Below are 12,349 nucleotides of genomic sequence, written 5' to 3'. Positions count from 1 at the left end.
TTAACCTGTTGGGGTGACTAAAACATATTTCCTCATGAAAAAACCTGCCAGTTTCCTCCTAGAGGTTGCTCCCCCTCCTCTTTCTTTTTTTCACTGTTCTATGATGAGGTATAGAGTTGATAGACTTCCAACAGCGCATGGTGATGGGGTGTCACCTGAGCAACCAACCAGTTTGGGACATCACAGCGCTTTTGGACCTGCTGGCAATGTTATTTAGAAATGAAAAATATCTGGTGTTTGTGCAGTGCATGTTCGGGGAGACCTCGTAAAATGACAGAATGTGGACAATGAAGCATTGTACAAGCTGTGAAGGCAATAACTGCCAAAATACTCGCTCAGGAGGTCTCAAGGGCCATTGGAACATCCAATAGCACCACAACCATTTGTAGGGAACTGCATGTGAAGGGTTACCATGGACAATCAACTGCACACAAGCCCAACATCACAGTAGTGAATGCACAGAGGTGCCTGCAATGCTGTTTGGAGCATTGTTCTTGGACTGTTAATGAGTGGAAGCCAGTGTTGTAGACACCTGAATCACAGTATATCATCTCCCATTGGTTGGCCACACTTGGGTGTAGTGGTTGCCTGGAGAGCAGTTTCTACGCAACTGCATCGTCCCAACAGTGAAGCTTGGAGGAGTTCTGTTATGCTTTGGGGGTGTTTCTGCTGGAAAGGACTAGGGCCATTGGTTATAGTGAAGTCCATGCACAATGCCAGAGGGTACAGAGACATTTTGGACAAATTGGCATTGCCTATCCTGTGGCCAATAGGTGCAGAGACATTCTGAACAATGAGGCATTACCTACCCTCTGGCAATACTTTGGTACAGCTCTGTGTTTCTGCCAACATCACCAAGCACCATGTCATACAGCACGCAGTATTGAAGCTTGGTTTAAGGAGCAGAACATCTGTAAATTTCATTGGCCATCCCAAAGTTCAGAACTCAATCCTATCAAGCATCTTTGGGATGAGGGTCAATTTTGTATTTAGCCATGGACGCCCAATACCCCCATCATCACCCGCATCACCCGTATGTTGGCAAATCCCTCCACACATCTATTGAAATTTGGTGGAAAGCATGCCTAGAAGAGTTACTGCCGTCATTGAGGCCAAAGACGGCCCAACATCTTTATTCAAATATTTTAATAAAATCGAACTTAATCACCTTCCATGTGTGTCCCCATACTTCTATCATCATGGTGTATATTTATCTACTCACTCTTACCTCTATTTAATGCTGTGAACTGCAGGATTTTAGTAGCAGTTCATATGCAGACCACTTGAAAGTTCCCTTTTTATTGCACTGAGTAAAAACCTCTTTTATCTAAACACCAATGGCAATTTGTCTCATGCTGAAGTGTTTTTGTTCTCTAAAGGTATATTCACATGTGGTTGATTTGTTGCACACATTTTTTTAACTAAAAATCATTTCGATTCTTTTTGTCAGTGGGAAGCACATCCATTTCTACAAGCCATAATCAGATGAATGAGACAGTTACAGAAATTTCTATAAGGGACCTTTCACACAAAACTACCTATGGATTTTGAAGCGGAATTGAAAATGTCTTAAAACCTGCCTGCAATTCCACAACCAAATCCACAATTAAACCTGTAGAATTTGGTGTGGAATTCCACAGCTGCGGATTTGGCTTCATCCAGCGGCATAGTTCCGTCCCATGGGAATGGTCTCTAACGAATCTGCCGCTTGTGCATCTACCCTCATTTTGCACAAAAAGCTTAGCCAATCTGCACACAGTTGACTGTTTAAAGTATGTAACAACTGATTTCCCATAATTAAAATTTCCTACAATGACTTCCTTCAATTATATATATTTCTCAGAGTAACTCTGCTTGTTCATCAGACGACACTTATTCTTACCACCAAATGTGTTGACTACAGTATTTCTAAATGCTTAGTGCAAGGAATCTTTATTCAGGGCATAAAGGGGTCAATGACAGCGCTGGCATTGCTATTGGGCTCAGCCATCTGCTGTTTCTAGCATTACAGTGATTTTTCCTTCAGAAAACAAATGGCTCTATAAATCAGACATGAACTGGATATACCTAGCTTGTTCAGATTACACAGCAACAATATAACTGCATAGGAGAGTCCATTGCCCAGAGGTCGGTACTTACTGGCAATACGAGCTTTTGTTTAGAAACTCATTTCCTGTCAGTCTTGGAACGCGTAGAAGCTTTGACTGGACGGGGCTCTATACATGCCAACACGATGCTGTTGCAACATGCTAATGTTTTGTGGTTTTCTATTAGCAGTGTTTGAACAAGCACCTTCTGCACTGAACAGATCTCTTGGCAAGCCAGAAGCTAGTAAAACCCACCACACTCTGGGTCCTGCCCTTCTCTCGTGCCTGGGGCATGTTGCCAACAAGAGTGCAATCAACCTTGGCTGTGGGAGACAATGAAATTTCCAGCCTTCATTTTCTGCATTGGAAGTAGCTCCTATAGGAGACATCACTAACGCCTGACAGATGAATTTAATTACACAAAGAGCAAGCCAATACATCTGGCACCTGTTTGGAAAGAGCATCTTCTCCCAGATGGACAATGGGAGTTTAGCTAAGCAAGCATGACTGCATAATAAATGAACGTGTCTTGCCACCGATAACACAGGTCAGAGATGCTGGTGTTACTTAAAGGCTGACAGATGCACGATGGGGAGATGTCCTTTTGTGTTTGTTAAATGACAAACCAATGCATCTTCCACACATAAAATCCACTCTACCTTTTTACCTGCTAGCTATCTTCATTACTCAGCTAAGGGACCAACTGACTAGTCATCTCATGCCAAAAGGTCATATTCAATATTATATGTAGCAGCAACATCATGTTCTAATATCGTAAGTGTAATACAATCCCTTCCATAACACTGAAGTCCTGATTCCTGCACAGCATCCAGTTGGATCTCATCACCGTGACCAAAAGTTGGCCTGTTCTCCACAGAATGTCAAATTGCTTTGGACCTTCCATCTTGGCCACCAATACAAAGAAAACAATTATGCAGAAGGTGTATGAAAAGACAATGACTCCCCACTTATTTTAAAGACAAATACTAAGTGCCCTAGAACTTTTCCAGTCTATTTGCTTTTGCTTATTTTCTAGATATACTGTTCACCCGTATACAGGAATGTATTCAATAAAGCTCATTATATAACTTTTCTACTTCATATATACAAAGCCTGCAATATCACAGACAACCCATAAACAAATATGGCATCATATCTGGAAAAGACCAGACCTGGTTATTAAATCATAGACAACCGCTTTACTAATAAGTCACAACTCTAATATATGTGTGAAAAACTAAAACTATTCTCAGTTAAGGCCCATTTACACGTAATGATTAACACTCAAAATTCATTCAAGCAAACAAATTTGAGCGATAACTGTCCAGTGTGAATGTGGGAAAAAAAAAAACACTCACTTGTCGTTCAGTTGTTTAAAGGGGTTGTCCCGCGCCGAAACGGGTTTTTTTTTTTTTTTTTAACCCCCCCCCCCGTTCGGCGCGAGACAACCCCGATGCAGGGGTTAAAAAAACAACCCGCACAGCGCTTACCTGAATCCCGGCGGTCCGGCGTCTTCATACTTACCTGCTGAAGATGGCCGCCGGGATCCTCTGTCTCCGTGGACCGCAGGGCTTCTGTGCGGTCCATTGCCGATTCCAGCCTCCTGATTGGCTGGAATCGGCACGTGACGGGGCGGAGCTACACGGAGCCGGCATTCTACACGAGCGGCCCCATAGAAGACTGCAGAAGACCCGGACTGCGCAAGTGCGGCTAATTTGGCCATCGGAGGGCGAAAATTAGTCGGCACCATGGAGACGAGGACGCTAGCAACGGAGCAGGTAAGTATAAAATTTTTTATAACTTCTGTATGGCTCATAATTAATGCACAATGTACATTACAAAGTGCATTATTATGGCCATACAGAAGTGTATAGACCCACTTGCTGCCGCGGGACAACCCCTTTAAGTGTATTTTGCAGTCAGCTTAACAAACCTCATTAGCTCGCAGGCTTCTCTTCCTGTTAGAATGCTCCCTGCTCAGCGCTTTTTGTAGGAGGTGAAGCGCTGAGCAAGAAGCGGATAAGAAGTTCATGACCCAGTGGCAATTCTTTTCGTTTAGATTCTCTGCACGAGTGCTGACGACCTTACCGATGACGTCAGCACTCGTGCAGCGTGTAGGATAAAGACAATCCACCAGCAGCACACAATTGTAACCCACAAGGGTGGGACTAAAAAAATGCAAAAGCTACAAAAGGAGAATGAACCATTGTTCCAAAGTCCAATATGTAGTAATGAAATAGCTTGTGGCAGCATAAATTGATGGAAAGTAAAAAAAATAGATTTATTACCTCATGCCAAGAAAAGCTACGTTTCGACCCCTAAAGGCCTTTGTCCACCTCAGCGCTCGTGCAGTCATTTAAAAGACTGTCAACCTGTGTAAAAAGGCCTTTAGTCTTCTATTCCTGATCACTCACTAAATGGAGGTAGATTGTGCTGGATTTCTTTTCCGGCCACCTGCCTCAATTCAGAGTGAGCAGGCAGTTGTACATAGATGATCGACTGCCTGTTTACATGGGCTAATAGTCACTTGGTTTTTAGGTGAGCTGAAAACCATACATCTCCAAAATGTGAGTGATTCTTGCTTGCTTGCTAAGTTGGGTTCCATATTTACATGGGCTAACAGCTGCCTGTAATCACTTTTTTAAATGATTACTTGGGCAAAAGTATCATAAGTTGCCACTAACAGCTAAGCTTGTGCTTATGATATAGTTATCTAATGCCATGAGGAATTATTGTAGTTCTAAATAAAAATTGAGATGTTAGGGTAGCCATACATGTTAGACATAGATCAGACAAATGCATCAATTTTAGTGGGTCCAGCTGATCATCTAATCTATGGAAGCCTTCAGACTCTCATCCCATCAGTTGGTTTTGGTTGAGATAAGGATTGGGCATTTGGATTTCATTTACCCAATCCTTTTGTTCTAAGGAAGATAAGCCACTCCCACAGGTATCTGGCAGCTTCTTCATCCCCTCATGATGTACAAAATAGATGTATGCTTGGCTGAGCTGTGCTTGTAAGCATACAATATGGGGGATCGGGAGAGATAGCAGATGGTTGAATGGGCGCTTGGCCAATAACTACAGTATCTAATATATATGGGTGGCATTAGTCTTTTATCTTGAATAACCACTTACCTTATCCTATTTAAGATATAAAGCAGTGGTACCAAATAGGAGTGTTAAGATGGGACTCAAGTTAATAAAGACATTTACTCGCTTAGGTTTGCATTAGATCAAAATTCTGCAAAACTAAAACTATGATAAATCATAATTAAAATCTTAAAAGAGCTTATGTGGTAAAAAAGCTCAACTGTTCCTTCATTAGGTTTGATTAATATTAAACTATGCTTATACTGTAAATGCTATGGAAACGTGTGTTTCACATAAAATGTTATAGAAATTGGAGTAGTCTTTGGTCCATGTTCTAAATATACAGCAATTACAGATGTATTTGCATTGCGTCTCATATAATGACAATGTTGCTGGGTCAGAACAGCCTGTGTGTCCTTTTACTACATTGCTGTATATCTGTACTCTAAGCACACTTCATAATCCTACATAGAGCATATCCCATTAAATGTCATCCAACCTGATAATGCCAACCATCATTTCTACTGTTTCCAGGCACCAGACTTGTAATAATTGAGTACCAGATGAAGTGGCGTAGTAATCTTCACTCATTTACTGATTCAGGAGTTGTATAAAGAGCTTGGGTCATGTTTTTGGAGGCCAGAATTCCCTCCAGGATTTGCAGTAATATAGCAGTTATTGGAGACAAGATATGCTGCTGTTTTGAGTTTTCCAAGTCTGATTGTGAGAATGAAGCAGCTACGACACGCAGTGTTTACCCTACACACAGACTCTATTGGCAGCAGAACTGGAAGATTTCCATCCTCCTAGTTTCACTCATTCTCTTTCAATCATCACTGAAAGCAAAGTTGCATTATCTGAAGTCCTTTAACTTAACTATCCCCAGTCACTACTTGGTAGACCAACGTTTAAAGGGCTGAATAACCCATTGCAAGGTAATCAGTTCAGTTCTACCATATTACATTAATATTTTAAGCAGAGACTGTAGAATCAGTTGCCTGATCTTTTCCAATAAATATCTAAATACAGCCTAGCCCATTCAATGTTGAAGAGCTCTCTTGTGCAGTGCTCTGATCTTGCAATTACTATCCAGCGCAGAACACGTCATTCTTGTGTCACAATTTAATCCCTCCACATGCAATATCTTACTTGAATTACCACCTTATGCTCTACATGCACAGATATAAATATAGTGATCTTCTTCTTTCTATGCATGGTTCTACCCAAATATTAACAATGATATTTCATTCTTAAAGTAATTTTTCATGATTTTTAGAAAATGGCTGAAACGTCTTTTTTTTTCCTTATTGCCTTATTTCGTGTTAAAGAATGGGCTGTGTGGGTGACTTGTTTTCCATTATTCCAGCTGCAGGATAATAATGGTTTAACCCATTTGGAGCCGAAAATACCATCATTTCAGTATGTATACCGTTGTGTCACTATTCCCTTGGGCTTCAATGAAGTTTAATGAACTGTGATTGATATCTGAAGGAGCTAGAAGACAACTGAAGGACTGCTGTGAGGTTTTAACCAGCTGTTACTAGGCACATGATGGGATACTGATTAGAACAGTACTGTGCAAAGCTTGATTTTGCCTCCAATTTTATAACATGTCTCTCTGAAGAAAACGGCGGGGTACCTACCAATCATTGCCAAGTATAGCTAGCCAATTACTAACAAAACCTTAATCTAGTCACATCTGAAGGTGAAAGAGTGAACGGGTGGGCGCAGGCGGCTCATAATGTATGCCCTGTGTGTCTCAACATAAAACAAGCAGTTTCTGAACTGACAGAAAGACAGGATTTCATTTGAAAACAAAAACCCATCTAAGGAAATCCCCGACTGCTTCCTCAGCTCAGTTACTGAAAACACTAGAAGAAAGTAGAGGACAGTCTCACATACCGCCAACTCAGATGTTGCTATCAATAGGATTTATACGACGACTATGCACTACATGATGGGATGAACATCACCACTGTCTGGTTTATTCACTTATTTTTATGTTATAGTACCTCTTATATCAACAACATGCCTATATGGGGCGTTGGGATGGATGATCCTTCTTGTATTTTACTGGTTAACAGAATGCCAAGGACCCACGTTTTATTTCAGAAGCTTGGTTGTTCCCTTTTTGTTGTTCTTTTCTCTGGCTCCTTCTTGATCAAATCACCCACCAAGTTTAGTCTGCCTAAGATCAGTGTTAAAATGAACTTCCATCTGTTACTGAATAGCAAATCATGGAAACTCTGCATGGCACTGATAGAGTCAGCTTGACACAGAATATCCATAGGAAGCAATGCAGTACAATACAGACAGAATATGTTTGTCAATCTGCCCTTTTTCCATTGGCAGACTTCAAATGGGGCAAGTGCATCCAATAACATGTGGTTACGAAAATCTGTCAGAACAATTTCTGGACATCCTGTTATTGGGTGTTAAATTTTACAAGCAGTAGCACTCCTATAATACTAAGGAAAATTCTCAATCCTCTCAAGAATAGATACATTTTTATCTTACTATATAAAGTTATATGATTTTTTTTTGCCATTTCTCTATGGCACTATGCTCTTTCTAGAACTAATCCAGCCATTTTCAGGCGTAACAGTTTTAAAAACTAATTTTAAGCTTTAAACATTTTCTGTGAAATTCTCTCATGGCATTCTTTAGAAAATGACATGCCATTGGAAGGGCAGGCAACTATTTCATGTTTTATGAGCAGGACTGTCCTTCCAACATGTTATCTACAGTTGAAGAAGATAGGCGTTAGCCCTTATCTTTTGTGGACCGTGATAGAGCCAAGTTGTAGAGTGCTAGAGGCCAAATTATATATATTTTTTCCCAATGTAGACAATTATTACAGAACAGCTGTAGGGTAAATCTGAGTGAAATCAACTGTGGTTTTCAGGATGTGGTTGAATGAGAAGTCAAATTATGCCCAATTCACAAAAAGCTTTCTGGGTCTGTTGCATCTTGTAGTTTCACAACAACCAGAGTCACTCGTTGCCAGTGCCTGGTCTAGAGTGTTCGGTGACATAGGTCTCTTAGGTGATAAAAGATTAATGAACACCAGGACTCTGAATATGTCCACAGCCTGAGTGACATTTGTTGTGACCTACATTACATGGGTCTGGCTAGACTACATGGAGGAATAATCAATTGGAGCTCAGGGCAGCCTCATGACAAGGGTGCTAATCTTTAACCACAGGTTAACCACTGTCCAGGAGGATGGTAATATATTCATTGTAACTCACCATTATTGCAGCGGTTATAAGCATATATCCACATGCATAGTACAGGCATTTCTTGTAATTAGCTACATATTATTTGCATAACTATACAATCATGTTTCAGTAAAGCCACATTGAACATTTTATTACTAGTCATATATGGCATTAGTATGTTCCGCTAATTGACTTTTCACAAAATATACTTGCTTAAGTAAATTGAAGGAGATTAAAGGGTTTAGGAACTGAGTATTAAAATACCGGTCAATGGTTCTAAATATAATTTACAGGCTGATAGTAAAGGAGGCATTGTCCGGACACATTTAGCAGCAGGCCTGAGGGCAGCAGCCCAATTCGCGGATGTGATCCCATCTCTGACCTTTCAATGTGTCACCTTTTGTCAATGAAATTGTCTATGTGATGTGCTGAAGATGAATTGCCTGGTGAGAACTCAGGGCATCTTCATGTTAATGAAAAGTAGGCACTGCAGGAACATATCCTAAATTCAAAGTGCCCTCTAGTTCTGCTTATTCACAAAGCATGTTATCAGGGGTCTGGTAGCTTCTGAATGGGGGTATTCTCATCTGATCATATACCTAGGCTGGGACTTTAACCTTTTCCCATACATGTAGATGTACAATGATTCTTCATGAAAAGCGCTTAATTTAATCAGAGGGATGTATGGGAGTAATTAATTACTTGCATATTAGCTATAGGCAGAAAAACAGCCTAGATTTGGTCTTGATAGTAACTTTCCTCTAATAGAATACTGACCATCTAGAGATAACCTATTTCTGAAGGGAAATACACTCTAAATGATATTGTTTCTGCAAATGATACACAAAAACTACAACTGCTCACATGTATTCTACTGTAAATGGGGCTTAATTATATATCTATGTGCTATGGATTCATACATAATGCAATAGATAGATAGATAGATAGATAGATAGATAGATAGATAGATAGAATAGATAGGATAGAAAGGATAGATAGATAGATAGATAGATAGATAGATAGATAGATGACATGTAAAGCTGTTCCAGTAGCTGGCTGTATGACTTTAACCCTTTGTCCCTCAGCTTCCATTTCTCATCTTTCATCCACCCAATGCAGAATGATCTCTGCATGAGCAATCAAGCAGTTACACAGTATCTAAGATGATCTGCTCATATTCACCAGGAGGTAGATAGGTTTGCAAACTTGTATTTGCCCTTCTATTCCTACAAGCTGCCTTGATAGATTTCTCCTAGTTTCCAGCAAGCACGAGGTTAAACATGAAAGACTTTCATCACTGTATACTTCATATGCAACAGCATCCAGTCCTCACACCCCAATCACGCCTCACATGCCAGCTAGCCATGCACCCGTGCCATATGCCAGCCACATCACAGGGCACATCCCAGCTGTTCACTTACAACTCCGCGGTTTATATCCTCAGCTGTAGGGGTCGGTGCTGCCATAGATTCCCTCAAAGCAATCAAAAGAGCGATGAGAAACATCTCCCGAGGCCAAGAAGACTCTTTGGAGGAAATCCACCACATCCCTCGTCTTCCTCCTCAGCCCTGAGTGAATGAAGGAGACATTCATATGTGCACCCTCTTCACATCTCCTCTGCACCATCAGCAGCTCACATCCACATGCCCGGCTGCTGCATGGCTAGCATGCCATAACAGATCCATGGTCACCTCTGCCGACATCCACAGAAGTTTGAGAAGCTTCAGCACAACAGGTCAAAGTTGCAGGGTTTCAGCACCGGGGACAGCTCCACGTGCGGAGCAAGAGGCACGGGAAGGCAGGGTGCAGCCGGCAGGTGTCAGGGGCTTCAGACAGGACTGGTCGGGGGGCAGAAGATGTCCTCAGCAGTGGACCACAAGCATCCAAGTCTTCTCAGCTCTAGAGCTCAGAGGAATCTGTGCAGAGTTGGAGATGGTGGAGGAGGAGTTGTGTGTGGGAAGGAAATCTCAGCAACCTATAGTTGTAGCTGGGAGAGGCTTCTAGCAAAGGGAGGAGGGGGTGCTAATTAATATTTTGTGTGGATCCAAAGCAAGCAATTAGCTGATCAGCTGCTACCATCTCAGTGAACGATAGAGGGCTGAGTTGAGCCCTGCAGGAGAATTTGCTTCTTAAAAAACAAACCAGAGGTAAGATCCCTGGGCATTGCTGAAAGGTGTTTTACTCTTCTGTAGGAGAAGTTAATGTTTGCTCTGGAATAACAGCATTGCAAGGCTTCTACTGAGTTGATCCAGCATCTCTAGAGTTAATAGCAATAGCATGAACATTTTTTTAAAGCATATTTTATATTTTCTGTGTTTTGTTGCCCTGTGACTTTAAAAAGCTTAAAAAGTAGCCTAAGTATGTGTTGAAGAAATCATTTCTGATAATTACGGCAGAATGGAGAGGAACTTCATGTTCTCAGTGCTTGTCTTACAGAACACATTAGCAGAATACCAGATATGTAATGTATGTGGTGCATCACCAAAAGGTTATGATTAGGAGAACCTAAATACTCTTCTGTACTGTAATTATGCTTTTTGTTGGCTTCTCACTGGAGTCTTTAGTCAGAACAAAAGGACAGCTAATGTGTATCTCAAGCGATAATACAGTTAGGTAGCATAACAGCACTCTGTACTATATACTACAGTATTCTATAAAGTATAACTAAACTTTTTCAAAACTTGAATGACATGTCAGAAGTTTTGATCACTAATCACTGGAGGTCTGCGTGCTGAGACCCCCCACTGATCACTAAAACAATTTAGTAGAACCACTCAGCTAAGCTCTGTGCCATTCAGCTGTTCTTGCAAGTGGTTTATGGCTCTATAGAATTTCTACAGAAACTGTACATCACTCACGCAGTGATGGAAACAGTGAAATGGGCACAATACTCAAAAGAGCTCATTTCTTTTAGCGAATACTGAGGGTCTCAGAAACCATACCCGCACCAATCAAAATTTCTGACATATTACTATGACATGTCAAAAGTTAAAAAAAACCAAAGTTTACTTACACTTCAGTTATTGTAAAACTACAACGATCAGCCTGTCATAAAAGATTTTTACTGGTAGGAAGTGCTCAGATCTCTGATCCATTTGAGGGTGGATTCAGACGACCGTATATTGGCTCAGTTTTCATGCCGAGCCGATATACGGTGTCCTCATCTGCAGGGGGGGGGGGGGATGGAAGAGCCAGGAGCAGGAACTGAGCTCCTGCCCCCTCTCTGCCTCCTCTGCACCCCCTCTCCTCCCCTCTGCACTATTTGCAATGAAAGGAGGTGGGATGGGGGCGGGGCTAAGTTGCCGAATTAGCCCCGCCCCCGTCCCACCTCTCCCCATTGCAAAAAGTGCAGGGGGCGGAGAGGAGGCAGAGAGGGGGCAGGAACTCAGAGCACTGCTCCTGGCTCTTCCAGGCATGAAAACCCAGCCGATATACGTTCCTCTGAATCCACCCTGAGGCCTTAGTCAGACGGGCGTTTTTTGCCGCGATTTGCGCATGCGCATGCGTCCGGCGATTTTATAAAACCATTGCTTTGCAATGGTATCGGACACATGAGCGCTTTTTATGTGCTCGTCCAATAAATTATAGAACAGAAATCGCAGATCGCAGATAGGTGCGATCTGCGATTCCTGTTCTGTTCTCTATATGCGCTCAATGGGGCCGGCGGCAGCAGCGCCGACCCCATTGAGAACATATAGAAGACAAATCCTTCTTCTCTGCCACAGCTGTAACAGCTGTGGCAGAGAAGAACGATGTTTACCCATTGAATTCAATGGAGCCGGGAGCAGGTGAGTATATATATATTTTTTATTTTAACACTTTTCTGGATGAATTGCAGGGAAGGGCTTATATATTTAAGCCCTTCCCGACAATTCATCCCGCGCACGCCCGCAGCGCATTGCTTTCAATGGAGCAGGCTGTATTGCCGGCTCCATTGAATGCAATGCG

At 41.8% G+C, this 12,349-nt stretch overlaps 1 protein-coding gene across 2 annotated transcripts in view; it reads right to left on the bottom strand.

The window, feature by feature from the left end:
• The window catches only part of MMP17 (matrix metallopeptidase 17), a 156,453-nt gene extending 146,168 nt beyond the window's left edge, over window positions 1-10,285 (bottom strand). For both annotated transcript variants that reach the window (XM_066603422.1, XM_066603423.1), the window contains exon 1: window positions 9,823-10,285. In XM_066603422.1, the coding sequence (XP_066459519.1) occupies window positions 9,823-9,948 (126 nt within the window). In that variant the 5' untranslated portion in view covers window positions 9,949-10,285. The remainder of the gene's footprint in view (window positions 1-9,822) is intronic.
• Window positions 10,286-12,349: the final 2,064 nt, after the last annotated feature.

The sequence above is a fragment of the Eleutherodactylus coqui genome, chromosome 5, assembly GCF_035609145.1.
Source record: "Eleutherodactylus coqui strain aEleCoq1 chromosome 5, aEleCoq1.hap1, whole genome shotgun sequence".
Lineage (NCBI taxonomy): Eukaryota > Metazoa > Chordata > Amphibia > Anura > Eleutherodactylidae > Eleutherodactylus > Eleutherodactylus coqui.
Note: the sequence above shows the minus strand (reverse complement) of the source record. Positions and strands in the feature narration are given on the sequence as shown.